This window comes from Emericellopsis atlantica, assembly GCF_019669845.1.
Source record: "Emericellopsis atlantica unplaced genomic scaffold F5Z01scaffold_14, whole genome shotgun sequence".
In the NCBI taxonomy this organism is placed as follows: Eukaryota; Fungi; Ascomycota; class Sordariomycetes; order Hypocreales; family Bionectriaceae; genus Emericellopsis; species Emericellopsis atlantica.
The window spans coordinates 640,154-666,361 of NW_025764716.1; the positions used below are offsets into that span (position 1 = coordinate 640,154).

Sequence of the window (26,208 nt, forward strand, 5' to 3'; positions counted from 1 at the left end):
TCAGATAATGGTCAAACTTGATGTGACGACGTTCCCGTGGATGGCTGTTGTCCCTGACCCCACCGCCTTCCAAATTGAGTAGGTCTGCCTGTTATTGCCCCGCCGGATCAAGCTCACCCTCATCATCCAGACGCCATCAAGCTGCCATCATCCTGTCCGCTAGGAACACCCTGTCACAGAGATATTCGCTTCCTTTTATATATCCTAGCCCGATCCCTATTACACGAACCTATCACATTTCTCCCTGAGGCTCTGTCTCCGCTCTCAACTGGAACCACAGTGCTACACTCGCTACGTCAGAGCCACCGTGCCATACCCCTTCTTAAACGCGACCATGTTCTTTGAAGGTACGATACAAGAGGGGATCTCAAAGGCAGTGGGCCAGCAGAAAATAGTACTATGTTTCGTAACGAACAATGGTTCGGAAAGTCAGACTTGGGGAAATGAGTTCTTGACGGATGAGTCGGTGAGTTCCCGTTCAGCATGCGCATACCTCACTTCGCTTATACGAATGTCAGATCGCCGAGTCAATTTCTACAAAAGCGGTTGCCTTGCGCTTGGAGGCAGGCTCTGACGAAGCCGGATACTTGGCACAGATCTTCCCGTTGCCCCAAACACCAACGGTTGTCCTCATAAAGGATGGAGAGCTGAAGGAGTACATCACAAGTGGTACCAGCAAAGAGGAATTCCTACGTCGTGTCCAAAATTCGTTCAGTAGTTCCGCCACAAACGCCTCGGGTCGCCAACAAGCACCCCAAATAGCCTCTCCTTCACCATCGCAGCCAGCACCACCTGCCGCCACTGCAGAGGCCACGGCGCCGTCACAGTCACAAAGAGCGGACCACATGCAACGGATGCTGGCAGAGCGTGCTGCCCGACTGTCAGCTGAAAAAGAGGAGGCCGAGAGGAAAGCAAAGGACGACCGTGCCAAAGCCAAGGCAAAGGCCAAGGCGGAAGCGGAAGCAGGCGCAAAGACAGATGCCGCGCAGGCATACCAGCAGGCCGAACTTGTCAAGAAGAAGAAGAGGGAAGCCGACGAGGAGCGCCAGCGCATTTTACGGCAGATTGAGAACGACAAGATTGCGCGCCGTGAGCGGGCTGCGGAGCGGGAGCGGGCGCGAATCGACAATGTCAAGATCGGTGATGTGGCCGCCTCACTGGCCAGCGTTCCCGAGACCAAGCTCCCCTCGACGACCAAGATTAGTGACATGACAGCGCTTCAAGTCAGGCTATTTGATGGTTCAACTATACGATCACGATTCAAGACCAAGTCAAGCCTGAAGGAGGTGCGGAAATGGGTGGATGAGAATCGACACGATGGCAAGGCTCCCTACACCTTCAAGCAGGTCCTGACGCCTCTGCCGAATCGCAATATTGATGCCACCGAGGAATCAAAGGATCTCGCCGAGCTCACCCTCGCGCCATCGTCGACGCTGGTTTTGATCCCTGTCAAGTCCTTCGCCTCGGCGTACGACGACAGCGCGAGTGGCAACGTCTTCACACGTCTTATTCAGCTGCTCCTCGGGTTCTTGTACTGGTTGTTCAGCTTTATTGGCTTTGCGGCGCCCGGTACACAACCTGGAGTAGCTACAACTGCATCAAGCTCCGGCACAGACGCTCGCTCTCCTACAGAAGCCGGTTCTGCGGACCGCAGACGGGATCAGCAATTATACAACGGCAACTCTGTGAGTATCTTTGTCCCATTTTCACTGCACTGTAGTAAGTCTAACACGCCACAGCTAAACTTTGAGCCTCGGCCAGAGGATGAGGATAAATAAACATGCTCATAAAGCCCCAGTCAGAGTGGGGATGCCTTGATGTAGTATACAGATCATATCAAATCCTAGCATTCTGCCTCCTCCCCATATTATCGTCTCGTAGTCTCGCGGTCTAGTAGTTCTTGGCGGCAGCCTGGCAAGCCTTGAGCTGCTCCAGGTACCAGTTGCAGATCTGCATGTTGCCGTTCTGCTCGTCCATGCAGCGGGTGAACTCGGTCGCGGCACCGGCGCAGTTGTTGCTTCCTTGGTTCCACTGGCTGGCCTGATCGTTCTGGGCGACGGGCGAGGCGTTGGCCTGCGCTGGGGCGGGCTCGGCAGACGAGCCGCCACCGAAGAAGCCGCCGATGGCATGGCCGATGGAGGAGCCGACAGCTACACCACTTGGCAAAGTCAGTCAAAATCTTACGAGAGGTATATAGATATATAGCTTACGCAGCTGTGCTAGCCATCTGGCCGAAGAGACCAGGGCCCTGGGGGGCAGCAGCCTGGGGGGCGGGAGCGTGCTGTTGGGGAGCAGCCATGGTGGTCGCAGGGCGCTGCTGCTGGGGAGCAGGGGCCGAGGTAGCGGGTGTAGGTCGCGCAGGGGCGCGGGAGGCGGGCGCACGGCCACCGGATGAGCGTTGACGAGGCATCTTTGTTTGTGAGGTTGGGTGGAAGAAAAGTGAGTGTCTGGGTGAAACGGTCGACCGGATGGATGTTGAAGATGGCGATGCTTGTTGGAGATGGCAGTCTGGAAATTCTATGGACGTCCAACACATGACCAATCATGGGGCACGGAATTCGGGATGTTACGCTGAACGCTCCTTTTAATGCATACCCCTTTAGATGCCACAGACACGTCCCGATTGAGTTATCCGGCTGCAGCGTCAAACGAAGCGTCGCCAACTGCTATACGGGATATCGTCGAGACGTCGCCAACGTTTTCAGCTCAATAGCAGGCTTACACCTGCAGGGTGTCATTGAGTGCGTCTGCACCCGCTTCTCCGGAAATCAGAAGCGAGTGCTCCGTGAAATCATAACAGGCAGCTAGGGAGAATGCTGCTCATCGTTGACGATCTTGTGAACTTTGCAAAAGGCGTTACTGATACGACAGAAGGCAGATGCCAACACCATGAATATCCTCCAAGTGTGATGTGTCAGGTAGCAATCTATCTATATGGCGCTGGTCAATTTGGGGCCTCAGCGATAGTGCAAATAGCCACATGGACACACATTCAGACCTGGCTGTCGGCGGTAGAGTCATCGAGTCTCTGTTGATCCAATACGACCTCTTTCATCTTGACTGGTTTGCGCAAATGGAAATGGGCAGATCATGTTGATACTCGCTTCTCACCTACCCTTGACTAGGCCTGTAATCCCTCGACCAAACTGTTCCATGAACGCCAGGCTCCTTGATCCGATAACGCCATGTCGGAAAAGAAAACATTCACCAAACCCCACACCAGCCTCACAGGGCGGGCAACAATGCGATGAAGCAACTCATTCCTTGCTCTTCTTCTTCTTCTTTGACTTGTCTTTCCTTGCCTTCTTCACTTTTCCTTGTGATGACTCTGTGCCCGATGCTAGTGGCGAGTCCTCGGCAGGGCGTTTCTTGTGCTCCATCGACTTTAGCAGGGCCTTGGCCCGCTCTTCAGCAATCTTCTCCGCCAGCTTTTTGCTAAGGTCTTTGTTGTCGGCCTGAGATATTTGTCAGTTCTGTTGCTGCCATGCACGAGCCTGTTGGTAACCCACCAAGTCCGCCTTCAAGATGCGGGCCGCAGCCTCTTGGTTCACAGTATGTGTGCGCTGGGCCGGGGCCTCGGGGTCCTCGATGGCCTTGATTTTTGCAAAGTATTGTTGAATGCGCTTCAGCTCTGTAAAGACGGCATGGTTCTGGGCATCTGCGCCGTCCAGCTTCAGTGAGGCTAAAAAGATTAGCATGATTGCTTATAATCAGATAGGTGACCTTACAGAAAAGCAATGATTCGATCGCATAGGCAGTGAGTGAGAACAGCTTAGCCTTGTCGAGTAGAGGGAGCTGGGACGACATCTCCTGCAGATTGTCGAACAGAGGCTGCATGGCGCCTTCGAGATTGTCCACCTGGCGATCCAGCCTCGCCAGATCAGGCGTTAAATCTTTCACGTCGGCCATCCTGAGACTCTCGATGATTTCCTGGCCGCAATTCAAGGTTGATCTTGTTCAGGTTGTGCTGTCGGTCTTTGTTGATAGGTTTCACTCTCATCGACAGAACTTTCATTGAATGCGACCACGCGCTAAGCGATGAGATGTATGCACGTATCGGGTCCCGCTGATAGCTTATCCCCACTACCTATCGTAGCGCTGTGGATCCACCTCGAAAAAGATCCATCCAAGCATTTCCGGGAATTTCACGCGCAAGTGTCTGGTCCCTTCTCCGGATCATAGACTGTTGTACATACTACCACTAATCACCCAAAGGCGAACTCACGACCCCGACCGGCCGTTTATTACCCTTGTTCATATTAATACCCCTCGGAGCTTGAAACAACATTACGTACTACAGCCGAAAACGTTCGCCCCCCTGGTGTACTGGACTACTACCTCGGGTTCGATCCCTCCTTCGCTCCAGGGCCCAGGCAGGCGCAATTTCACCTTACACGACACTTCACCGGGCAAGCCGACCACGCGCAGCGGTGATATCGTGCGCGAACACCCAGTCGACTCGCCGTTAAATGGCCAGCCGGTTAGCGCTGCGCCCAGCGGCGTCAGCGCGACGAACGATCTCGCTATGTAGCTGCGACTACATCTCGCAAGGCCTACCCAGGTGTTACGGCACGGTCACCAACACCCGCAGCAGTGTCGGACAGATTCCGAGTGCTCTGGACATTCCCGATACACCGCGCTATTCACAGACGACATCGACGACATCCACCGCCGTAACGAACACACGAAAAGACGATTCTGTCCGCCTTGACACCACCAGCGGTCGGCCCTCGGTCCTGGTGTCCAAGGAAGCTGCAGCCCGAACACCGCTCGTCCACAAGATTCATATCCTCGGGGAAGACATCAAATCGAAATGGATAGCACACGCCCTGTCCGAGGTCCATGACCAGGTCGAGTTGATGGCGTGGACAGGGCGCAAAACGCGATACACCAACATTCGTGACCGAGTGCGGAATAAGCCTGTCGAGGCCAACAGGACTTTGACAGCCACAACACAACAGGAGAAAGACCCAGAGCCTATAAAGCATCTCATTGTGACGGGATCTGGGTCTCAGGCGAAGCAGAGCATTCACAAGGTCAAGGACCGTCTTGACGAAAACTCGACTGTGTGTCTCATGAGCCATGGATTGGGCGTGCTGGAGGATGTGCGGAACAGTTTCTTCCGCGCGAAGCGCAGTCGGCCGGACTTCCTGCTCGGCCATATGAACCACACATTACAACTGTCACGCGACAACTGGGCGGTGGAATACGTGAAGCGCGGCGCCATGAAGTTGACGACGCCGTATGCGATCGATCCTACGGAAGAGAATCCCGACCGAGTGGAGCAGCGAGTCAATTTCGTCAAGACTTTGCAGACGGCCAGCGTGGTGAACGCCAGCCTTGAGAAGTACGACACCTGGCTGAGGGCCAAGCTCCCTTCCCTGGTATACTCCGCCGTCGCCGAGCCCGTGTCCGTCATGATGGGGGTGCCGATCAAAGACCTGGTGCATCACCCGCCGGCCCGCAGTATCATGGGCAGGCTGCTAAAGGAGATTCAGAAGGTCCTGCTCAAGATGCCTGAAGTGCGGGGATCACAGCTCATCTCCCGATTCGCCCAGGATCTCAACGCGCAGAATGTCTTGCAGGGCTACATCCACAGAGGAAGGGACAGGAGCACCATGACCTATCAACAATGTATCGACAAGGGGGTGCCGACGGACGCAAAATACTTGAATGGCTACTTTTACAAAAAGGGGAGGAAACTCGGCGTGTACATGCCGAGCCACCGCTTAGTCTGGACTGTTGTCGAAGCAAAGCATGGCAGCGCAATCTACGAGGCGAACACCCTGGTCCCTTTTGAGGCGACCTCGCTACCGGCCGTTGAGGAGCATCGCTTGCGGACAACAGAATCTTTGAGAAAAACCTACCGGAAAGGGCGTCGTACGGAGTAAAGTGCATTGATTGTCTTGGGTTTCATGACACATGGAGCGTTGCATCGCAGGGAGCAGAAGGCATCATAGAAGAGCGGTCCTTTGGATACTTTTTTCTTTCTTTTTGTATAGTATGTACGCATTGTAATACTATGCTCACGACCTAGCTACTTGTTCTTTTTATCAATTGTATGCTGCTCGCGTGTATGTGAGTTTGTATAAGACCCTGGATTGCGTAGTCCAGGGTCATGTGATGCAGCATACTGCGCTGCCCCTCCAATATTTCCCAGAGCTTCCAAACACCCCGCGACCAGTGGTCCTTCCTAACCGTCCGACAACACACAGCATCGCAAAACATGGATGACTCGGAGCTCGATCAGGTAGAGCACTTGTCTTTTTGTTTGTCGCTATCGCTGACCGAACATAGATCCGCAAAGCTCGCCTCGAGCAGCTCAAGTCGCAAGGCGGCGGCAGCGGCGGCGGCGGCGGTGCCTCAAAGTCTGGAGGCCAGGATGAGGATCGCCAGCGGCAGTGAGTTTTGGCTCCGTATATAAGATATCGTGATCTTGAGCTGATCTCCTTCTCAAAGACAGCAGGATGAAGCACGCCAGCACATTCTGAACCAGATTCTACACCCCGAGGCCGCCGATCGCCTTGGCCGCATCCGCCTCGTGAAAGAGCAGCGCGCCACCGACGTCGAGAACCGCCTGATTATGCTTGCGCAGTCCGGGCAGCTACGATCGAAAGTCACCGAGGAGCAGTTGAAGGATCTCCTGAACGCGGTTGCAGGGAAGCAGGAGGAGGAGAAGATTGTGGTCAGCAGACGGAAGGGCTGGGACGATGACGATGACGATCTACTCGATCTGTAAGAGAAAAAAACATTGATACCCACAGGATGAGGGTCGGAAATGTGTACATTTCGTCCTGCACAGAACACTTGCCTATGTGCTGGTGCTATTACTACGTCGGGAAACGCCAGTTTCACCGCTGGTGGCTCTGCATCTCCTTCATACGTTTCCTCTCCTCCCGTTCGCGTTTGCGTATGGTCCTCAGGTCCGGTGGCTGTTCGATGCCGAGCTCTCTCCGCAGGTCGTCCACATCTCTCTCCAGCTCCTCTTCCCAGAAGACATTGATCACCTCCTTGCTGCGGACGCCATTTCGGACGGCCCAGGGCATGTATATACTCCAGAAACGGCTCCTCTCCTGTGCCTTCATGGTGCCCACGGCAAGCATGCTCAGTCCCGTCATGGGGATCAGTGTATTCGCAAACTCAAACGCCTTGAGCGCAACCTCTCCCTCCTTGACAATCGGCAGCCCCGTGACAGCGTGGAAGAAGTCGTGGCATTCTCGGTAGCGTTGCATGACATATGCGCACTCCTCGTCGTCGATGTAGCGGACTTGCGATCGTGTATCGGGCGAGACGCCTTCTCGGTCGAGCCAGTCAATATAGGCTCGGCCGACCGAGTTGGGTGGCATCTGGCGTAGTTTCTCGACGGATAAGGTTTTGGAAGAGATCCGAGGTCGCTGACGCAGGATTCTACGGCCGGTTGGGTCGGCGAGCATGGCGTCGCGCAGGCGGTAGATGAAGTAGGGTGTCGCAGTAGCTTCGCCCAGGGCGGCAATAAGATCTGGGCGGTCAGTCAGCCTTGTTCAAGAGGTACAACAGAAGTTACTGACCATGACGGTAAGGGTTGATCAGAGACATGACACCTGATCCAATTGCCAGGCCGGCGCGTTCGACCCGAGTTAGAGGTACATGGCCGGGATAGTTGGGTGGTGGGCGCTTGAGTGATGAGAAGCGCCTAGATTGGTCTGTCGCGCAGGCTGCGCAGACCTTGGGCGCTAGCCGCGCCGTGGCTTGCAAAGTGCACGTCGACCGGAGGCGGTTCGCAGCTATCTTCATGGCTGGCGATCGTTGGTTTGCGATGGGCGAGTTGAGCAGGGCCAGTTCCGGGTCATAAATCGTACCATCGCGCCTAGTCTACAAGTGGGACTCCCGAGCGAACATACCTACCCTGAAGCTTTACATCTGTAGTCGATAGCCACTGAGACGTGCTTTCGCGTGACGACTTGTGAAAGCAATTGTTTGTTAGCTTGAAAAGAATCGATCATAGCAAAGCTCCTTGATCCCTGGCTGACGACCAGTTTGCAAGTTTGGCTCTGAGTTGTGAATTAGATTTGGGATTCACGTGTTGCCATGAGGATTTATCAGTATACATTGTATTGGCACTCATACTGTAGGCACTATTTCACGGTTTATTTACAACCCCCCGGCTTTGACCGCTAAGTTAGGTTAAGTTTCAAGTCTGGATACTGTGCTTGCAGCACTCTGTTTGAAAACGAGTTCAACGGATTGTAGCATCATCGACAGCAGACATGACGTATGCATGATGAAGGAAGGGTTCACCGTGGTAGTATAGCTTGAAAGTAGGTACTTGATACTATCCGCCGGTTGACAACTAACTTGAACTCAGTGATTTGAATAATACATCAAACGCGTGAAGAGTGCTCAAATACACCCCATTTGAGATATTCAAGATGTCCGGTACTGCTCCTTCTGATCCTGCCCCCGGTGGCCACGCCCACGATCGTGGGGTCCAGCAAACCTCTCTCGACAGTAACCAACACGGCCAAGCACAGTAAGTCATACGCAAGAAGTCAATGAACGAGGCAATCTGACATCTCAGGAACATCATCGATGAGACCAACAACACCACTACAGGCACCACCGTGGACCGCAATCTGGGCCAAGCCATCGATGCTAGCACGAGCAAAGGCCAGGACGGCCTCACGCAACGCGTCGATGACCTCTTGAACACACCCGCCAGCCAGAGCGGCAACGTCTCTGCGGAGAACAAAGCTCAGGGGAAAACAGAAGAAGGCTTCCGGGTAGGCGAGCGTGCTGATCTGCATGATCTGGCACAAAGCAAGCAACCATGATGCTCCCGCGGCTGACCTGCTCGGTGGTTGATTATCTGAGCTGGACTTGGTAAAAATAAAAAGACACCCGGGCGAGGCAAGGGTATTAATCTGGAGGCACGATCATGGCCAGAGAGCGCCAAGCTCTCGTGTGGCCGCTGCAGTCTGTACTTGTACGTAAGCTCCAGCAACAGGCAGATGATTCCGAGAACCCGAGTCTCATTCATGTGGTGTGAGCTTGCGCTAAAAGGTGTTCGTAGTATAATAATGATAAGCAGCACCTGTCCGATTGCAGACAGGCCAACAATTTGATGCCCGTGAGTCGGTTCAAGCCCTTGGCATGTGAAGACGAAGGCGCGTCAGGATGCGCTCGTGTTTGCGATGATTGTCCTAAATTCTGATAGGGCGGTGTCCGGATTTTCAGGGGCTTCAGGGACGATCCGTCCTTTAGAAAATCCCCCGTGTTGGTGCCGATTAGCCGTCCACTTAGCACGTTCCCCCCACTAAGAATCCAGCACGCTTCGTGAGGTGGGACCAGCCTCATCCAGCTTCACGCCTTTTCTTTGCTTTGGCATGATGTTATAATAGTGCTTAAATCCTAGATCCCCTTCACAATGCGACGACTCCCGACTCGAAACCTCTTCCTCTTTATCACCGAATTGCCTTGCTTCGTGTAGAACGACAAGATAAAACGCACCCTCGGATTGCGAGGAGCGCCGCCAGCCCTACCGGCACTTGTTGTGATCGTGGATGGACCGTCGCTGCTTGAAACAACATTCACGCCTGGCAGTACATGTGCAATGTCGACGAGCTCTATAAGCGTCTAGCCCTGCCGCACGACGAACCGTTGTGCTCCTCGATCCGGTGCTGAGCCGAAGCACTGATGACAAGGTGTCTGGTAGCCACATTCGTGTAACGAGAGCTCCCCCTCGCCTGTTGCCGAGAAGGGCGTTGTAAGCGCGATCCTGTAAACCACGACAACAGGATCAAGGGGCTGTCATTCACTCACGACCCACTTCTGTTCTCACATTCGAGCTTGGTCGGCAGCACAACTTCGCGGTCAACACACACTCTCTCTCCAGAGCTGTCTCGCGCATCTTATGTACACGTACATTGTGCATAAGACGAGGAGTGACACGATGAACTCACTTACCCGCAAGCTCTTTCTCTGCGCATCGTTTCTCTTAACACTCATTCTCTATGCACGCGCCCACTTCTATCGCGATCCTGGGAGCATCTTCTTCGACAAGACACGGGCTTACCAGCAGGTCTACTCACATCACCGTCTACTCGAGACTGAAGAGTTCATCCGCGCCGCCAAGGAGGGAGCGGGCGAATATCAAAAAGCTGCGGACAATGCTACCCTGTGCGTGGCCATCAGCTCAGTGAAGAGGCAGCGTAACAACTATCTCGAAACGACCATTGCCGGAATTCTCGCTGGCCTTACACCACAGGAACGAGGTGCACTCTATCTCAGTGTCTTCATCTCCGAGACGGACCCTGAGAAGCATCCGAGCTACAGGAGCAGATGGATCCCGAGAGTTGTGGACAACTTTCACACGTACAACGTGTCTGAGCCCAGGCTCGAGCTCCTCCAGGACATGGAACGGGAGGAGCGCTTTCTCGAAAAGGGCGTTTTTGACTACCGGACCGCCCTGGAGGACTGCTACGAATCAGGGGCGCCGTACGTTGCCGTGTTCGAGGACGACATTCTGATGGCCGACGGGTGGATGGTCCGCACTCTGCTTGGCTTGCGTGACGTCGAGAAGCGAGCTGAAGACTGGCTTTACATGCGGCTATTCAACCAGGAGCGCTCGATTGGCTGGGCGGGCAAGCATATTGGCGGGAATCACGAGTTTCCGATCATCGCCCTCCTGTCCGGGGCCATACTCGCTCCAACCTACTTTTTGCGCTCCCGATTTCGATTCTTCCGGGTTCATCTCGAGAGTATCATGGTCCTTTCCCTGTTCCTGATCCCATCTCTTGTCATACTGTTCTATCAGTGCGGCAAGGCTTCGCTTCTGCCACCGCACGACGGCATCTACGCCCAAAAGTTTGGCTGCTGCGCGCAAGCCATGGTGATGCCAAGGGACCAAATACCAGATTTGAGCTCCTTCCTGCGAAGGGAGAAGGAAGGTCAGATGGACACTCTGCTCAACCGACGAGCAAGGCGGGCAAAATTGATGCGCTATGCCTTTTACCCGGTGCAAGCGCAGCATATCGGTAAGATTCCCTCCGAGTTCATCACAAAAGCAACGACTGACTCTTGACAGGCCTGGATTCGGCGAGACATACTGATGAGGACGAAGCCCGAGCTGTCTGGAGCATGGCATTTGAAATGCGGGACCCCGAGAGAGCACGCAAGGATCATCTAGAAATGGTCAATCGATACTGGGAACTATAGACGCTTTGTAATGTATAATGATACAATGTTCTGACATCTTGCTCCGGGCATTCGTTCCTTTTTGCGTCCCTTATGCGGCAATAGTTCACATAGAAAGGGGAGGTTTCTGCTATTGTTTGATTGACACTAGTCCCTGAGTAACACTAATGGTAATAGCAATTTTCTGTTGTGGACAGTATTGCAGACACTCTCATGTCTCCCTTTACAGAGAGGCAATCCAGGCCTACTTGACATCGCCCACGAGTCCATCTCCCTGGCTGCAAGCCTACTCGGCATCTTCATCCACGAATCCAGCTCCCTGGCAGCCAAGAGTGCAGCCTGTATCGGTAAGTAACGTAGGCTGGTAACATCATCGGATCAGGCCACGTACCAGTGGGGCAGCCAGAGCTAATCGTGCCGGCACAGCTCTTCAGGCAATCAGTGATACAAGCCGACTGAACAGTGTGTGTTAGTAGCGTGGCCCTGAAGTGACCGCAGCACCGAGACTCACAACATCGTTTCGCTTGACGACCTTGTCCTGGCCAGGAATGGCCGAAGCCATGACGCCGGCGGCGGCAGCAAGAGTGAAGAGGATGGATGAGAATTGCATATTGACTGAGTGATGGGTGTTTGGGTGTTCTGGTAAAATCGTTGCTGTGTGTAGACTGTGAAGTTGTTGTTCTGAGCTTGGTTGTTGTGAGTTGAGAGACATGTTGTAGAGAGGGAAAAGCCAGCCTTTTATGTTCGTCTGGATGTCCAGGCATGTGCTACCATGACGTTTGAACTCACTGCTATCATGCACTCGATCGAGTCTTGGGTTCGCCATCGATGGCATCTGTACACCCAAAGTGGTAGACTTCAACAATGTTCAAGCACCTTGACGTACATGACGGTCCAGTTGCGGAGTGTTGCGTGTCAACCAGCCCCGTATCATTCGGAAGTCACCCCTTTCACGGACAACATGCTCCCTCAGTTGCTGATCTTGGCCTGCGAAGTTACATAGTGTGGCTCTCGATAAGCTTCAGAAGTCCCGATCGACATCGAGTTGACGATTTCGGGGAGCTCGCTGCAAAGGAGAAGCCTCCTGCTTTGTGTAGGGGTTGCCACTTGCATTCGGTACGAGCTGCTACCTGGAGGGCATCACAGTTTATGACTTTGAGCGTCTGGTCCTGTACATGTGGTTTGTTTTTCCGAATCTTCCAAGAAGTTTCTGTTCCACATGACATGTTCCCAAGTGACTGCCCGTATAGACTCGGCTTTGCATCCTCAAGCCAGTATTTTAACGGCAGTGATACCTCTTTGCACAGCATGTTTGTCTTACAAGATCTAGGCTGATAGCAAACCACTAGACTAAGACGGCTCGGCGTACATGTACTGGAATGCATCAATTTTCGCACCAGCACGATTACGCGGATGAAGTGGTGGTCCATATGTACAAGGCAATACACATACAGCTTGAAGGCAACGCGGAGTCTCCTGTATCCCCGCGAGTGCCGATAGATGTACACGCTCGTCTGTAACAGACTCGACAGAACGACCCCTGGGATGTGACCATCCACGTCAGTGTGTGGCGGCTCCACGTAATCCAGGCTTGAATGATCAGTGATTTGCGATGATGAGACTAACACAAAGATCCTGTTCATCGACTTTGCGCGCTGGAAAGAGCAGCCCAGTAATTTGAAGACCGGACACACCATCTGCAGTCCATGTTCCGTCGTTCCATCACGAGACGCGTACAAAGCGCCAAAAGGAAAGGACACAACTCAATATTACTAGCATGCCCAAATGTTCTGTATCTAGTAACAAGGCATGGTTTTGACTTGTGCTTGAACTCTTCTGTCACATCGCCGACACCATATAGGCCAGGAACTAAGCGCCAACAGATCAGATATCTACAGCACTCCCGGCACTGCCATATGAATCCACTCGCCCGCCAAGACGTTGCATCTCAGGCATGAGTGAAGTTAGAAAGGTAATTGCTTCTCGGGCATGCAACATTTCTCGGGCCCGAGTCGGCTCAACAGTTTCACTGAGACATGGGCTACTGGCACGATCAGCAGGTCCATGTTTCCGCATGCGCTTGAGGATCGACATGACAGAACCAAAGCAAGGACCTAAAAATCCAATGACCACTGATCATTGGAGTGAATGCAAATTGATCCACTGCGAGGCAAGTGTCTACAAGTTCTGGACAATGCACGTGTCTGTATACGAGTGGATCTTGAAGTCAACCTGCCGGGATTCGACCCCAGACCTGCATTCCCCCGTCCTACAAGGTTCAGCATTTGGCTTGCAGAATCGCCACACTATGTGCGAAAGGAGAAGCCCTCCCGATACCCGATGGCGGGAAATGGCTAGATCGCCGATAAATGTCCCTGCCAGAACATACCAACCGGTCAGGAGCGGCTGCGGCATCTAGGATTGCCCGTGCATGGTGACGACGAGTGCATAGATTGCCGCGTCTTGGCGCGGCTCGTCGCCAGTTGAGTTCTTAGCGACTAATTAAGTTGAAGGATCAACTTAAGCTTGTTGATCCGGGGAATGTTCTCCCCGGAGGTCACAGGGGCAGGCCAGTCGGGCTGTTATGCCCCTTTCAGATCTTGCTCGCGGTATAGCTGTGTCTTCCACTGTCCTCGCGAGTATCAGAGCAAGTAGGACCTGAATTCTCTGTGTCTTCGACAGCACGAAGAGTTAGCATGTTTCCTTGTAACTTTCTGGCGCTCTGCATCTTTCTACTGACTGCGCCCCCACGCTTTGTACTCGGCCAAACTTTCAACGAAGGGGGCGCATGGGTGCGGCAGCCTGATCCTTCCACAGACACCAACATCACAATTACCATAGCCCTGGCGAACCCGAAACGAGAAGAGGCAGTCAACGAGCTGCTGGCAGTCTCAGATCCGGGGTCACCAAAGTATGGGATACACTGGAGAAACAAAGATGTCCAGGAGAAATTCTCCCCATCAAAGGACACGGTCCGAAATGTCCTGCGTCAAATCTCCGCGTCAGGATTAAGCATGTACAAAGCCGGGTACAGAAGTGGCTTGATACACCTGACCTGTCCGGCATGGCAGGTGCAAGATGTCTTTCGAACCAGCCTGCTTCACTACAGACACCGGTCCACGGGAGCGACCACGTATCGGTTCCAGGACAGCTACCACATACCTCCCGAGCTAGAACAGGATGTACTTTGGGTTGCGCCGGTATTTGATCATCCTGAAGCAAGTAGAAGCACTCAGCACCCTTCGTCTCATCAAGTCAGAGGCGAACAAGACTGCGTTTCCAATGTCACTCCTAGTTGCCTGCGCGAAATCTACAAGATACCACAGGACAACTACACTCATCCCGACAACTCGATCGGATTCTTCTCGCCCGGTTGGTCATCGTGGATCTCCAGCGATCTCGACGAGCACTTTGCAGCGCACGCGCCTGAGCTTCTGGGACACATGCCTTCGGTGGTTCCGATAAACGACGGATATAGGCAGACAGACGTTCAATCTGACCCTTTCAACCTCGAGCCTAACATGGATGCCGAGCTTCTAAGTGAGTGGCAGTACATACGCGATGCAGAAACATCATTGACTCTTTTCTAGTGACCCTGGCGTACCCTCAGAACGTCACAAACTTCCAGGTTGGCGATAGCACCCACCCTGGTAACGTCAATACGTTGCTTGCCGCTTTCGACGATACGTATTGCGACCAATTGGATGGCGTACTCGATCCAATCGTCGATGTAAAAGATGTCGACTGCGGCACTATCCAACCCCCGAACGTCCTGTCAATTTCATATGCGTGGGCAGAGACAGACTTTCCCCCAGAGTACCTCGCCCATCAATGCCACGAGTTCCTCAAACTTGGTCTTCAGGGGGTCACCGTGATTGTCTCAACTGGAGATATGGGCACAGGCAGACATCCCGATGGGGAGTGTGGTGACAAGACATCCAAACCACAATTTGTCCCCTCGTGGCCAGCCTCCTGCCCTTGGGTCACAGCGGTGGGGGGTACGAAGTTCGTTGCCACCGAAGACGAGGGGACTGTCACCTCGTGGAGGAATCTGCCGTCCACAGGACTCCCACATGAGCGCGACACTGACGAGGTTGCCTACTTCCGCCCCAACGACGACGGTAATCGTAGCAGCGCCGGTGGTATGAGCAATGCTTTCGCCACCCCTGAGTATCAGGCACAGCACGTGAGTCGGTACCTCGAGCAACAATCGGACCATCTCGACAGCTTCCGAGGCCAGTTCAACCAGTCCGGCCGAACTTATCCTGATGTCTCTGCGGCGGCCTCGTTCATCCAAGTCTTCACGGGTGGTCGATTCCATTCGGTGTCCGGCACGTCGTCTTCGGCCCCTATTTTTGCGGCGATAGTGACCAAGATCAACAATGAGCGTCTGCGCTCTGGGAAGGGACCCGTTGGGTTCATCAATCCCACCTTGTACGCGAACAAACATGTGTTCCATGACGTAACGGAGGGTTACAACACTGGATGCGGTGTTGACGAAGCATTCCGATCGGCTGAAGGTTGGGATCCGGTGACGGGGCTGGGTAGCCCAGACTATGAAGCGCTTTTGGACTTATTTATGAGCATATAGTAGCTGTACTAGAAGCATGTGAGCAACTGCATGCAGCAATACTTTCACGCTAGGCCTCTCATATCGTCAGATGGCAGTACCAACTCCCGCCACTCGAGCGAGGGATCCAAGCACGTAGCTCCCGCGGCTTTACACTCGCCACAAATGTCGAATTTCCCCTGACAGCAATCAGGACATTGGTAGGTCCCCAGCTCGGTTGGGCCATAGCCAACGGAGGACCGCGTGCAGATGCTGCAGTGCGGATCCTGGCGGGTTCCAAGTAGGTCTCCCCAAAGCCTTAGTTCCTCTCTTTGATATGTCCATTCCGATACGGGATCGTATCGATCATATTGAAATCTGTATAAAGGCGGTAGGTGAAAGGGATACCACTGGGCCTGATATAGGCTTCCTAGGTTTTCGTCCAAGCACACCTTTCGTCGCCGAGCAAATTCGAGGACCATCTTTCTCATCTTGAGGTTGGGGTTCACATTAGCCCAGAAGAGAACGTCGCGCCCTTGGGCGTCTTGGGCGAGTAGGTTAGCCGGATTGACCATGAGAAGGACGCGAACGACCATCATATGCCCATTCCTCGCGGCTGCAATGACAGGACGAGTACCAAATGCATCTGGCACGTCCTCAGAGAGATCAGCCTTCGACATGTCCCAGCCTTTGCGGCTGACAGCTCGGCCTCTGCTCAAGATAAGAACAAGACATTCATAGTAACCCTTCCTCGCAGCATGGAAGAGTGGTGTTCTGCCAAGATTGTCTGCAGATGCCATATTGAACAGCGGGTCCTTCACCATGACCCTCAGCACATGGATGCTCCCAAGATTGGCGGCGATGTGGACAGCACCAAAGCCAGTATCTTCTCTCTGCCAGCCTGTGTTGGCCCCGGCAGCGGCCAGAAAGCGACAAAGCGGAGCGTTATCTTCTTCGGCAAGCTGGTAGAGTAACGTGTCCCCGTCGTCGTTCAGCTGATCCATGTCAAACCCAGCTCGCAGGAACAGATTAGCGACGTCTAGTGACCTGTCCATTGCCATCAACAACAGTTGGCGACTATCTGTTTCTTCCCAAGGCCCAACTTTTGTCCAATCTAGAGTCAGAAGGCATTGCACGAGCTCAGGATTCGCACAAAACACTCCCACGGGCAGCAGACCCCTCAAAGGGTTTCAATGCGCTGTCATAATGCAGTAACAGCGTAATCACATTTGCCATCTTTTTTTGGTTTTCCGCCATATTCCATAGTAGTTGGCAAGTCGAGTAGAGCCTTAGACCAGCCCGCAATAACAGCCTAATGCACTCTGTCCAGTCTTTGATTCTTGCTCCCTCGTTTGCGACGTCCATGCCGGAAGCATCAATGGCAAAATTAGGGATGGCGAGTGTTCGGAGACCCATTGCATGACTTCGTTCATGTGCTCCAGTTTGAAGAAGCAGCTTGACAACATCTGGCGATGCACCCAGGGTAGCAGAGTGAAGTGGCGTCCAACCCGGTGATATTGAAGTACCTCTCACAGAGGCTCCATGACCCATCAAGATCTCGCATATGTGTGTATGTCCGTATCTAGATGCCATTTGGAGCGGCGTATGATCGCATTTGGCCCGTGTAGAAACAACTCCCGCATGAGGTCCACGGTTGTCCTCTGATGGGAGAAATTTGTTGAATGTTGATACTTGATGTGTCTCCTTCATTCTGTTGAGCGCATATTCCGGTGGATTGACCCATGCGCCGTGCTTGATTAGGAGACTGGCCATCGAGCTGTGGCCCAAGCGGCACGCCTCAAAAAGGGGCATCTTGTCGAAGTAGTCAATGGGATAATTCAGCTGGGCCCCATGGGTTTCAATAAGAGTTCTGGCTAACTCTATGCCTCGGAAATGTTTGGACTTTGCCACTGCCCAGTACAGCGCCGTGCAGCCCTCGGGATCTACCGCATCAACGTCGAAAGCGCATGATCTGAGGTAGTGATGAATTATTGGCAGGTGTCCGCTTTTCACTACAGCCGAAAGGTTCTGATGTGGAATGATCCCGAGGCTCAGGGCACGGCGGAAGGTGGATGTCCGCTGGCGGTCAATTGCCCAAGCAACTGCGTCCCATCTGTGGCGCAAATAGTACGCACTGCCTCTGCAGTCGCAAACAGTGCGCCGGCATTCGTAGAAGAGAGTATTGCGCTGGTTACGGCGGTACAGGTATGCGTTCAGCTGGCGTGAGAGCACCTGGCTGGTCCTGACCATGGAGTTGACATTCGAGGCCCACAGATACTCGGTGAAGTTGTCGGCTACCAGCTCGACCAATTCCTGCGGTAATTATCCAAGTTGAAAGACGGCTCTCGCTTGCCGTGGCCGCCGCCTGCTCCTTCGGGCGACACCATGTTTGCTTCTTGGTGAAACTGAACGCTCATCGTGGAGGAGCACTGTTTGTCTGGTCTGGTCGAACAGAGGTGGTGATTGCGTGATATAGTCTCACCCTCTGCATCTTTGCGCAGATCGACATATGCTGGAGATGAGGACGGAAACCTTGTCGTGGTCGCTTGATGTTCGATGTGGTCACAGTCACACGCACCCTCAGCATGGTTGTACCAAGTGCATGTCAGATATGCATTTAAGCGTGTAAGCCCCTGTCAGTTTGACCAGCTGCATAAGTAAATATCCCTGCATGTGCTCACAGGCAACCGCTGTTGCCTACTACCTTACCATAGTAAGACTAGAACATGTAATATGTCTGGCATGAACCACCGCTCTGTTTTCTTTTCGTTGTATTGACGCCATTTGATGAGACGGCACTGAATTCCCTCCTGGTACCGGTGACCTAGCGTCCTGGAAAGTCACGCTGGAACGCAGCGAGCGTCCAATCCCATCACGCGCGAACGCCATTTGGACCACACCAAGTATCTAGCCTAACCCTCCTCCTGTTTCGTCTTCAAGATCGCTACACTCTCGAAGTAAAAGCCTGTTGTCTAGTCTCCAAGGCTTTGAACCAGCATCAGCATATATTGACCAAATTCGAATTTCTTCTAGGCCCTGAAGCAGTACCATCTTCCGACATGGATTCAGACGCTCTTCGGCCCCTCACTTTGGAGGCACTGCCTCCCGAGCTCATCCAAGATATTGCCGCCAAATGCGAACCGGACACATGGCAGATTGATGTAAACTCACTGGCCAGAACAAGCCGCTATCTACACCATTGTGTGAATGCACAGCTATATCGATACAACTATCGGATCGGCCGAGATCCATATACGGGTGGTCCCGAGCATGCTCAGGACTGGGCACTGAGGATGAATCGCCTGTCCACTTTTGTGAGAACCTACGAATTAGGTATACGAGTTGACAAGCCTCACTATTTGTTTCTCAATGCGGTTGAAAATCACGATATTGCCATTATTGAGTACTTGCTGTCCACAAAAGACGTGGACATCAAACAGCGTGATGATTACGGCTATCCAGCCCTCTACTGGGCCGTGGGCCCGCACAAAAGCACAAGCGGTGGGTTGCCCCGGCAGACTGTTGAGCTACTCATCGCGCGTGGAGCAGAAGTCGACGCACCCGATTTGGGAATTGACAAGCTACCCATGGGACGAGCATGCATGTATGGCGACATCGACATTGTCAAGCTTCTTCTTGCCAATGGAGCCAATGTCAACCCGCCGACCGAGGACACTGTTGATACAGGAAGCCGGGTCGATTCCGAACGCTATGGCTACGGGCCTCTTCACTATGCGGCTGATTTTAATCACGTCGAGGTCATACGTCTTCTCCTAGACCATGGAGCAAAGATCGAGTCAGCGTACTCCGACACTACATGTACCCCTTTATGGGTTGCTGCAGGGGCCGGAAATCTCGCATCTACTCGGTTTCTTCTCCAAGCAGGGGCCAAGGCAAACCCTCGCGGTACTGGGTTGTCTCCTCTTGAACACCTATTTTCATCCTTGAACGAGGGTCAAAATGCGTGGCCGCCTCAGGCACCCTATTTTTTCCATTCGTCGTGTGTATTTGCGCTTCTTGAAGCCGGCGCATTGCCGAACACGCGGCTGCTAGACCGTGCTCTCGCTCAGAAACTTTCCGAAATAGCCTGTGGCTTGGTTAAGTACGGCGTCGACCTGAGCTCTCAAGAGCCATGGTTACTATCTGAAATCCTGAGGACGCACCCGTGGGACTGCTCCGCATTAATCAGGACCCTGGTTGGAAAGGGGTTCGATTGTAATATGCGTCACCCAGAGGTTGGACTGGCACCCATACATATTGCGGCCTACCGGAACGACACCCAAGCGATCCGGGTGCTGCTCAAACTCGGGGCAGACATTGAGCAGAGGGATGATTTGGGGCGAACTCCCCTCCGATGTGCGATCAGCACAAGATTTGAGAGGCCCTCCGCAACTGAGGCTATTGAGCTGCTACTGAAGAGAGGATCGGACCCATTGGCTCCAGACCGTCGACTGAAGACACCACTCCATGCAGCCGCACATTTAGGCGACGTGGCAACGATGAAATTGCTGCTGGAGTCGGACATGTTTGGAGACGACTTGAGCCCGCGGGACCATAGCGGCAAGACTCCCATCTTCTACGCGGCAGAGAACGGAAACTATGAGGTGCTGAAACTTCTCCTCGAGAACGGCCGCTCGGCAGAATGCTACCAGCTTCGTGGCCATATGGATGGCGACCAACCTTGCAATAACCATGAGGACGAGGATGGCTGTACTCCTCTCATAGCTGCAGCCCGTCATGTGGGAGACAACAACGATAACGACCTGCGATCCGTGGAGATCCTTCTCAGGGCAAATCCGACCGAGTTTGACGCCAAGGATCCGTCAGGCTATGGTCTACTCGACATCCGCCCTGGCAACAAGAGGCTTGAAGACATAATCAATGAGCTAGCGCAGCAATCGAAAAGATCCGGCAAAGAGGCCATCGAACGATCACGTCACTGAAAAGGAGTAGAGGTTGATCGGACCACATTTTTCAATCCTCCGTAACAATGGTACTCGAACTCAACGGGAGGCAACGGAATACCGCCATCAAAGCTGGGACTTGGGCGGGTCCCAATATGTACCCTCGCCAAAGGTGATTTCGGCATCCTCCATCCTCACCCCGACATGCCACCTCTTCATGCCCGGCCAGAAGTTCTCAAATTCGGTCTCGCCTTGGCTTTGCTGCAGATCCATCCAGCCAACAGTCGCCCTCCTCGTGTATTGGCCCGGGACAATGGCACACCACTTGTCCGTGCCAGGCAACTCCCCCTGACTTGCGTCCTTGCCTTCTGGAAGAGGCGGCTGTACAAGTGTCGCGTCGAAGCCCAAATACTTGAGCAGGTTTGTGGATGTTGGGAATGACGGGACCAGCGGAATTGGCTTGAAGGAGGCTTGGAACAAGGGAGACTTTGAGGGTGAAGCCTCGGTCGGGTCAGATGGCACATCGTGGTGGAAGACCTTGATGGCTGTGCTGCCATCTGGCGTCTCCTTGAACTCAAAAGAGGCTAGATGTTTTGGGATGTTCCAATCTGATAGAAAACGGTTAGCAATGCCCTCTTCACGGAGAAGCTTCACATCTCAATACATACTCTTCCTTCCGTTCCAACAGGTGTACTTCTGCGACACATAGATCCTGGTGATCCTGGCATTCTTCTTCTTCACCCGCTTCCCATTCTCCTCGACCACATGATTCCAGAAGCCCGGGAGAATTATGAGCTCATCGTAGGGACCGACTGGACTTTCTGTATAGCGGATAATCTGCACCATGCCGAGCCCACCAAGGTACTCGTTGCCCTCTGGCAAAGCATAGTCCGAGTTTGCCTCTAGGGGCGAGAAGGCGAGGCCAGCTGACTTTGCAGTCGCAAAGTCGTCCTTGTTGGTCCAGAATGGAAACAGGTACACTGTGCCCTTGAGCTTCCAGGGTGCTGGGACATGAGTGATGTCGCCAGGTGGTGATGCCATGTTGCGCAACGTTCTTTGAATACACTTGTCGGTCTCTTCCAATGATCAATCCAGTCTCGAATACGCGTTTGAGAAGCCTATTGACGAGAGATTTGGAGGTCAGACAATGTCTTCACTCTTCAGCGCCGTGACAGTCACGGTAGCAGAAGTGTGGGGTAGAGACGACTTATAAGCGTGGACGACAAATGCGGCAATCCGCTCGTGCACTCGTTCACGCTTGACCTGCTATGCCGGCTTGGCATGCATCTCAGGTAGGTACCCTCATCTGAGCTATGGGCCACAGCAATGGTAACACACAGAGCATGAAGCATGCATGGCCAACCTTGGGAATGGGCCTACCCCATTTCGTGTCTCCAGTTGGACAGAAGTCCCCGGTGCGATGTACCGTGTACCAGAGATGCGCTCATGTAAGAGGCGAAGGTGGTGCGGATTGCATGTTGGAAAGTTGCAAAGCGAACCGAGGTTGCGAATAATGTGACAGCTACAAGCAAATCGGACCAGCTTCCTAGAAAACAATCCTAAATCCACTAAAACCCAAAGACCACTTCAATTTTCCACCCAGATATAAAATATGTCCTACAACCAATACAAAAAACTCGCTGTTTGAAGCTCGGGATGCCTACTAGGCTAAGCGCGAGAATGCAGATAGGGTATGCAGATCACGACAAGCAAGATGGATTTCTGAACTCCCACAAACACGGGCGCAACCTGCTCACGAAGCCCAAATGCTTAATGAGTACAGAAACGCCGAATGGAAAAGAGCAAGAAGAGCTGATTAAGACAACAAACCTTACCTATGTGAGAAGAAACATGGCGAGTCTAAATTGCGACATCGGCGACATCCAATTCAGCCTACCCTATGGCGCTTGAGTCATCATTATCAAAATTGCATCCAGTTCAAGTCCACGGAAGTCTTGAACAAGGCACTCTGCCATCACATCATCAGCGGAGAAATCTTCGTGCTTCTCACTGCTTCTCATGTCTCGCCAGTGTTTACCAAACACGCATCCTCAAAATTGCACATCCACCAAAGTTGATCAGCCGCTCTTACATGTATACGTGAACTCAATCAGCACATTTTCTCCAAGAACCACGGTTTCATCATGAGTGCCGACGAATCCATCGAGACCCTGCTGAAATGGGCCTCGAATAACTCAATAACTCTCAATGGCATACAGCCAGAGGTTCTGCCAGGTAGAGGTATTGGTATACTAGCAACCCGGGACATAAAGGTAACGAAACCCTCCTGGCCCCATCTCACACACCAACCATTGACAGTCACCTATCTAGGCAGGCGAAGACATTCTACAGGTGCCTACACCCCTCCTCCGCACATTTGACAGCACTCCAAAGACAATAGTCTCTCGTCTCGCGGGGGCCACTGTCCACGCCATCCTCGCCACGGCTCTGTCCCTGGACATGAACAACCCGCCAGAGGACTTTCTGCCCTGGAAAGCCGTCTTTCCCACAAAGGCCGACATCCAGACGCTCATGCCGCTTTGCTGGCCTTTGGAACTGCAAGACCTCTTGTCAGACACATCACAAGACCTTCTATCCAAGCAAAGAGCCAAATTTGAGAAAGACTGGGCGCTCGTATCAAAATCCTACCCCGATATGTCACGAGAAGACTACCAGTACGCATGGCTACTGATCAACACACGGACATTCTACCACACCACTCCACGAACGAAAAAGTCACTCCTCAAAGATGATAGGATCGCGCTACAGCCGGTCGCCGACCTCTTTAACCACTCTCCTGACGGCTGCACCGTTTCGTACTCGTACCAGGGCTTCACCATCACGACTACAAAGCCAGCTTCAAAGGGCGAGGAGCTCTTCATCCGTTATGGATTTCACTCGAATGACTTTCTCCTGACAGAGTACGGATTCATCCTTGAGTCTAACACCTCGGATAGCGTGTGTCTGGATAAGTACATCAAACCTCTGCTGAATAAAGAGAAGAAGAGTATGCTCGACGGACGTGGCTACTGGGGGCGATACATGCTTGGCAGAGATGGAGCGTGCTACCGCACGCAAATTGCCTTGCGAACATTGGTACTGAGAGAATCCCAGTGGTTGATGGTGCTTGATGGTCTGAGGGGGGAGGACGTTGACCAAGACGCTGTCAATGCCATCTTGCTCAAGGCACTGAGGCAATATCTGAAGGACATTGAGGTGGTCAAGGCAAAAGTCAACGATGCAAGCACGGGTGACATTACACGAAACACGCTGCGAGATCGTTGGCAGCAGATCCAAGATCTCATAGAAGCCACGGTGAAAGAGATAGCATGAGCTCATGTCAAAGATTCAAATTCCCAAATGCTCCATATGGTCGTGGCGCCAATAACTCTCTCACGATGCAAACGCCCTACTTATACATGGGTTAACTGCTCTTGTCGCCATAGATGACAAGTCATGTCAAATATGCCAAGAGCTCCGACCCACGCTTGACGTGTGAACCGGAACTCCAGATCATCATCATTTCAACCTTTCAGTGTAGCTGTGCAAAAGATCTGCTTATTCCGGGCGTGGGCGTTTGGCGCCGTGAGGGTTGCCCCAATCACCACCGCCACCACCCTGGTTCTGGCCAAAGCCACCAAAGTTGTTGAAGTTGCCGGGCATGCCTTGAAATCCTGCAGTAGCGTCAGTCAGCGAGCTCTCCCCTCCGTTCCAGATCGGTAAATGGCGATCTCTCATGCGCGGCGGCACCATCCGAGCTGAGCTGCCCAGATAGGTCTGGCTTCCAACAAGAGCCGGTGCGAAAGGATCCTGCCGCCCGTCTTGGCAATGACAATGCAGAAGCTCACTTACCAGGCATACCGTTAGCACCCATCATCCCCATGCCCATTGCGCCGGGCATTCCCATGTTCATACCGCCCATGGGGTTCATGCCCATCATGTTTCCTCCACGGCCACCTCTCATGCCGCCTCCTCGCATACCGCCGCCCATCATGTTGCCGCGGCCAGCGTTGAACGCAAAGTTACTACCACCACCACCGCCGCCCATGCCGAATCCGCCGCCGCCGCCCATGTTGTTATTGTAACCGCCGCCTCCGCCAAAATTGCGATTGTAGTTGTTCTGTCCCATGTTGCCGCGGCCTCCGCCATAGCCCCCGCGCCCACGGAAGCCTCCACCAGAGTTGTAGTTCCCCCGTTCGTTGTACGAGCCTGGCTGGGCTGACCTCTGCTGGTCCTTACCCCGGGCGGGGGCATCCTTGGGCAGGGTTCGGAACGGATTCATGTTCGGGTTCCAGTACTGTGCCGAGATCTTCTTCTGGCCGAGATGGCCACCGTCCGCGGGCATCTTGTCGATCAGGTGTTTCGCCGATGTCGCGTCGTGAGCGGAGTTGAATTCAAGGTATATTTGCCTGCGTTTGTTAGCATGTTGCTCCAACCGCTCACAGTTCTGGGCCACAAACCCTTTGCTTTTGCCGTTCACTTTGTGCTCGCTGAAGGACATGTCTTTGATGCCTGCTTCGCATCCACCCTGTCGCAACCAACCGCGGATATCGTCATCTGTCGTCCACCAATTGAGCTCGGAAATCATCAGCGCGGTCGTGGCGTTGGGATCAATAGACCCTTGTTCATCATTGCCTTGATCATAGGTCTGCTGATTCTTCGAATGCTCGTGGTCGCGGTCGTGGTCTTCGTGTGCTTGTTCGTGATGCGCATCGGCGTGCTCGCCGTTTGCATGGTGTTGCTGATCGCCCCCTGAGCTGTGTTGCTGTTGGTCATTACCAGCCTCGCCATAGTAATCGATCTCGTAGTCCTCCTCCGCCATGATGCAGGCTGGTATGCAAACACTGGTTGTCAACAGTGCTTTGCAAGGGGAAGGCGACTGGTGAGGTCAAGAAGGTTGGCTGCAGTTATTATATGTATGTTATTATGTGTGCTCCTGTGCGAGATACAAATGAGGCTTTCCGGAACCTTTGATGGTCATCAGCAATCCGTGTTCTCCGTCGAATGTCGAGTGCGCTTCGCCTTGGAGTGTTCAGTTCGCCGTTGCAGAATACGTACAGGAAGGCCCAACGCTCTCTAACGAAGAAGTTCGCTCCGCGTCTCCCAGGCTGTCCTATCTCAAAAAGGATTGAGAAGAAGCGCAACAATAATGATACAGGATCAGCTCGAACTGGCGTCGCGCTGGGAGGTTTGATGCGGCTGCAGCACAGCTTTCGGCCGCGTGGGCTCTTCTTAGTGTTACCGTACACCTCGCTGCTCTGATGAATAGGTACAAATGCTTTTCTCGCAGCCCAATACGCGAACCTCAACCTTGCTCAATGTCGATCGGCGTCGCTATTGTCGTCGTGGCGGCGGATGCCGTTTGTCGAGCGAAATGCAGAAAATGGGTTTTGATGGTCAAATGGAAAGCAAGCTTTAGGTACCTTAGATAACGGAAGGTGACGAGCGTCCCGTGTGCGATTGGGGGACCGGGGTCTATCTTCCGGCAGGCAGAGAATTTGGAGGCGCTGCAGGTGAGAAGCTCTGCAGACGCGAGAGCTGGATTAGTGGGTTATGCGGTGAGATGCCGTTCGCGTGATGGTC

General features: G+C 53.3%; 15 protein-coding genes across 15 annotated transcripts; 8 read left to right on the plus strand and 7 right to left on the minus strand.

Annotated features, from left to right (window-relative positions):
• Window positions 1–197: 197 nt before the first annotated feature.
• F5Z01DRAFT_121217 (uncharacterized protein) lies at window positions 198–1,992 on the plus strand. Its single transcript, XM_046257485.1, has 2 exons — window positions 198–466; window positions 519–1,992. The coding sequence occupies exons 1-2, from the start codon at window positions 335–337 to the stop codon at window positions 1,776–1,778; spliced, it is 1,392 nt and encodes a 463-aa protein (XP_046118128.1). The 5' UTR covers window positions 198–334; the 3' UTR covers window positions 1,779–1,992.
• On the minus strand, window positions 1,687–2,519 carry F5Z01DRAFT_656262 (CHCH domain protein). The gene is made up of 2 exons (XM_046263567.1): window positions 2,211–2,519; window positions 1,687–2,158 (listed from the first exon to the last, which is right to left on the minus strand). Exons 1-2 carry the CDS (start codon window positions 2,408–2,410, stop codon window positions 1,891–1,893), a joined length of 468 nt encoding a protein of 155 aa, XP_046118129.1. The 5' UTR covers window positions 2,411–2,519; the 3' UTR covers window positions 1,687–1,890.
• Window positions 2,520–3,146: 627 nt separating this feature from the next.
• Window positions 3,147–3,999, minus strand: F5Z01DRAFT_121222 (Sas10/Utp3/C1D family protein). Its single transcript, XM_046257486.1, has 3 exons — window positions 3,729–3,999; window positions 3,510–3,682; window positions 3,147–3,455 (listed from the first exon to the last, which is right to left on the minus strand). Exons 1-3 carry the CDS (start codon window positions 3,907–3,909, stop codon window positions 3,258–3,260), a joined length of 552 nt encoding a protein of 183 aa, XP_046118130.1. The 5' UTR covers window positions 3,910–3,999; the 3' UTR covers window positions 3,147–3,257.
• Window positions 4,000–4,009: 10 nt separating this feature from the next.
• F5Z01DRAFT_656265 (uncharacterized protein) lies at window positions 4,010–6,065 on the plus strand. Its single transcript, XM_046263568.1, has one exon. It carries the CDS (start codon window positions 4,470–4,472, stop codon window positions 5,889–5,891), a length of 1,422 nt encoding a protein of 473 aa, XP_046118131.1. The 5' UTR covers window positions 4,010–4,469; the 3' UTR covers window positions 5,892–6,065.
• A 161-nt stretch (window positions 6,066–6,226) lies between these two features.
• F5Z01DRAFT_636868 (putative dsDNA-binding protein PDCD5) lies at window positions 6,227–6,739 on the plus strand (the record flags this gene model as incomplete). Its single annotated transcript, XM_046262241.1, has 3 exons — window positions 6,227–6,250; window positions 6,298–6,401; window positions 6,460–6,739. 3 exons carry the CDS (start codon window positions 6,227–6,229, stop codon window positions 6,737–6,739), a joined length of 408 nt encoding a protein of 135 aa, XP_046118132.1.
• Window positions 6,607–8,051, minus strand: F5Z01DRAFT_121407 (ubiquinone biosynthesis protein coq-4). Its single transcript, XM_046257491.1, has 3 exons — window positions 7,548–8,051; window positions 6,787–7,498; window positions 6,607–6,724 (listed from the first exon to the last, which is right to left on the minus strand). Exons 1-2 carry the CDS (start codon window positions 7,771–7,773, stop codon window positions 6,852–6,854), a joined length of 873 nt encoding a protein of 290 aa, XP_046118133.1. The 5' UTR covers window positions 7,774–8,051; the 3' UTR covers window positions 6,607–6,724; window positions 6,787–6,851.
• F5Z01DRAFT_121273 (uncharacterized protein) lies at window positions 7,925–8,911 on the plus strand. Its single transcript, XM_046257488.1, has 3 exons — window positions 7,925–8,297; window positions 8,345–8,509; window positions 8,558–8,911. The coding sequence occupies exons 2-3, from the start codon at window positions 8,409–8,411 to the stop codon at window positions 8,808–8,810; spliced, it is 354 nt and encodes a 117-aa protein (XP_046118134.1). The 5' UTR covers window positions 7,925–8,297; window positions 8,345–8,408; the 3' UTR covers window positions 8,811–8,911.
• Window positions 8,912–9,928: 1,017 nt separating this feature from the next.
• Window positions 9,929–11,193, plus strand: F5Z01DRAFT_674528 (uncharacterized protein; the record flags this gene model as incomplete). Its single annotated transcript, XM_046265050.1, has 2 exons — window positions 9,929–11,012; window positions 11,063–11,193. 2 exons carry the CDS (start codon window positions 9,929–9,931, stop codon window positions 11,191–11,193), a joined length of 1,215 nt encoding a protein of 404 aa, XP_046118135.1.
• Window positions 11,194–12,087: 894 nt separating this feature from the next.
• Window positions 12,088–12,998, minus strand: F5Z01DRAFT_121278 (uncharacterized protein). The gene has a single exon (XM_046257489.1). The coding sequence runs from the start codon at window positions 12,867–12,869 to the stop codon at window positions 12,168–12,170; it is 702 nt and encodes a 233-aa protein (XP_046118136.1). The 5' UTR covers window positions 12,870–12,998; the 3' UTR covers window positions 12,088–12,167.
• Window positions 12,999–13,730: 732 nt separating this feature from the next.
• F5Z01DRAFT_121280 (peptidase S8/S53 domain-containing protein) lies at window positions 13,731–16,042 on the plus strand. Its single transcript, XM_046257490.1, has 2 exons — window positions 13,731–14,712; window positions 14,763–16,042. The coding sequence occupies exons 1-2, from the start codon at window positions 13,869–13,871 to the stop codon at window positions 15,761–15,763; spliced, it is 1,845 nt and encodes a 614-aa protein (XP_046118137.1). The 5' UTR covers window positions 13,731–13,868; the 3' UTR covers window positions 15,764–16,042.
• Window positions 16,043–16,087: 45 nt separating this feature from the next.
• Window positions 16,088–17,971, minus strand: F5Z01DRAFT_636874 (ankyrin repeat-containing domain protein; the record flags this gene model as incomplete). Its single annotated transcript, XM_046262242.1, has 3 exons — window positions 16,088–16,099; window positions 16,174–16,835; window positions 16,888–17,971. 3 exons carry the CDS (start codon window positions 17,969–17,971, stop codon window positions 16,088–16,090), a joined length of 1,758 nt encoding a protein of 585 aa, XP_046118138.1.
• A 459-nt stretch (window positions 17,972–18,430) lies between these two features.
• On the plus strand, window positions 18,431–20,747 carry F5Z01DRAFT_121519 (ankyrin repeat-containing domain protein). Its single transcript, XM_046257492.1, has one exon. The coding sequence runs from the start codon at window positions 18,781–18,783 to the stop codon at window positions 20,662–20,664; it is 1,884 nt and encodes a 627-aa protein (XP_046118139.1). The 5' UTR covers window positions 18,431–18,780; the 3' UTR covers window positions 20,665–20,747.
• On the minus strand, window positions 20,708–21,802 carry F5Z01DRAFT_121525 (uncharacterized protein). The gene is made up of 2 exons (XM_046257493.1): window positions 21,294–21,802; window positions 20,708–21,233 (listed from the first exon to the last, which is right to left on the minus strand). The coding sequence occupies exons 1-2, from the start codon at window positions 21,664–21,666 to the stop codon at window positions 20,752–20,754; spliced, it is 855 nt and encodes a 284-aa protein (XP_046118140.1). The 5' UTR covers window positions 21,667–21,802; the 3' UTR covers window positions 20,708–20,751.
• A 701-nt stretch (window positions 21,803–22,503) lies between these two features.
• Window positions 22,504–23,958, plus strand: F5Z01DRAFT_724191 (putative SET domain-containing protein; the record flags this gene model as incomplete). Its single annotated transcript, XM_046266627.1, has 2 exons — window positions 22,504–22,898; window positions 22,957–23,958. Exons 1-2 carry the CDS (start codon window positions 22,770–22,772, stop codon window positions 23,956–23,958), a joined length of 1,131 nt encoding a protein of 376 aa, XP_046118141.1. The 5' UTR covers window positions 22,504–22,769.
• Window positions 23,959–24,070: 112 nt separating this feature from the next.
• F5Z01DRAFT_121605 (uncharacterized protein) lies at window positions 24,071–25,666 on the minus strand. Its single transcript, XM_046257494.1, has 3 exons — window positions 25,086–25,666; window positions 24,478–25,034; window positions 24,071–24,299 (listed from the first exon to the last, which is right to left on the minus strand). Exons 1-3 carry the CDS (start codon window positions 25,445–25,447, stop codon window positions 24,184–24,186), a joined length of 1,035 nt encoding a protein of 344 aa, XP_046118142.1. The 5' UTR covers window positions 25,448–25,666; the 3' UTR covers window positions 24,071–24,183.
• Between the last annotated feature and the right edge of the window lie 542 nt (window positions 25,667–26,208).

Excerpts from the sequence above, each read along its gene's own strand:
- F5Z01DRAFT_121217 (XM_046257485.1), top strand. The coding sequence starts at position 335 with ATGTTCTTTGAAGGTACGATACAAGAGGGGATCTCAAAGGCAGTGGGC. Across the intron at positions 467-518 it reads AGTTCTTGACGGATGAGTCG|ATCGCCGAGTCAATTTCTAC; the intron begins GTGAGTTCCCGT and ends TACGAATGTCAG.
- F5Z01DRAFT_656262 (XM_046263567.1), bottom strand. The coding sequence starts at position 2,410 with ATGCCTCGTCAACGCTCATCCGGTGGCCGTGCGCCCGCCTCCCGCGCC. Across the intron at positions 2,159-2,210 it reads CAGATGGCTAGCACAGCTGC|TGGTGTAGCTGTCGGCTCCT; the intron begins GTAAGCTATATA and ends GACTTTGCCAAG.
- F5Z01DRAFT_121222 (XM_046257486.1), bottom strand. The coding sequence starts at position 3,909 with ATGGCCGACGTGAAAGATTTAACGCCTGATCTGGCGAGGCTGGATCGC. Across the intron at positions 3,683-3,728 it reads GATCGAATCATTGCTTTTCT|CCTCACTGAAGCTGGACGGC; the intron begins GTAAGGTCACCT and ends TAATCTTTTTAG. Across the intron at positions 3,456-3,509 it reads GCATCTTGAAGGCGGACTTG|GCCGACAACAAAGACCTTAG; the intron begins GTGGGTTACCAA and ends CAAATATCTCAG.
- F5Z01DRAFT_656265 (XM_046263568.1), top strand. The coding sequence starts at position 4,470 with ATGGCCAGCCGGTTAGCGCTGCGCCCAGCGGCGTCAGCGCGACGAACG.
- F5Z01DRAFT_121407 (XM_046257491.1), bottom strand. The coding sequence starts at position 7,773 with ATGAAGATAGCTGCGAACCGCCTCCGGTCGACGTGCACTTTGCAAGCC. Across the intron at positions 7,499-7,547 it reads GATCAACCCTTACCGTCATG|ATCTTATTGCCGCCCTGGGC; the intron begins GTCAGTAACTTC and ends CTGACCGCCCAG.
- F5Z01DRAFT_121273 (XM_046257488.1), top strand. The coding sequence starts at position 8,409 with ATGTCCGGTACTGCTCCTTCTGATCCTGCCCCCGGTGGCCACGCCCAC. Across the intron at positions 8,510-8,557 it reads AACCAACACGGCCAAGCACA|GAACATCATCGATGAGACCA; the intron begins GTAAGTCATACG and ends CTGACATCTCAG.
- F5Z01DRAFT_121278 (XM_046257489.1), bottom strand. The coding sequence starts at position 12,869 with ATGGTGTGTCCGGTCTTCAAATTACTGGGCTGCTCTTTCCAGCGCGCA.
- F5Z01DRAFT_121280 (XM_046257490.1), top strand. The coding sequence starts at position 13,869 with ATGTTTCCTTGTAACTTTCTGGCGCTCTGCATCTTTCTACTGACTGCG. Across the intron at positions 14,713-14,762 it reads CATGGATGCCGAGCTTCTAA|TGACCCTGGCGTACCCTCAG; the intron begins GTGAGTGGCAGT and ends ACTCTTTTCTAG.
- F5Z01DRAFT_121519 (XM_046257492.1), top strand. The coding sequence starts at position 18,781 with ATGGATTCAGACGCTCTTCGGCCCCTCACTTTGGAGGCACTGCCTCCC.
- F5Z01DRAFT_121525 (XM_046257493.1), bottom strand. The coding sequence starts at position 21,666 with ATGGCATCACCACCTGGCGACATCACTCATGTCCCAGCACCCTGGAAG. Across the intron at positions 21,234-21,293 it reads CTGTTGGAACGGAAGGAAGA|ATTGGAACATCCCAAAACAT; the intron begins GTATGTATTGAG and ends GTTTTCTATCAG.
- F5Z01DRAFT_121605 (XM_046257494.1), bottom strand. The coding sequence starts at position 25,447 with ATGGCGGAGGAGGACTACGAGATCGATTACTATGGCGAGGCTGGTAAT. Across the intron at positions 25,035-25,085 it reads GTGAACGGCAAAAGCAAAGG|GCAAATATACCTTGAATTCA; the intron begins GTTTGTGGCCCA and ends TAACAAACGCAG. Across the intron at positions 24,300-24,477 it reads GGGTGCTAACGGTATGCCTG|GATTTCAAGGCATGCCCGGC; the intron begins GTAAGTGAGCTT and ends ACGCTACTGCAG.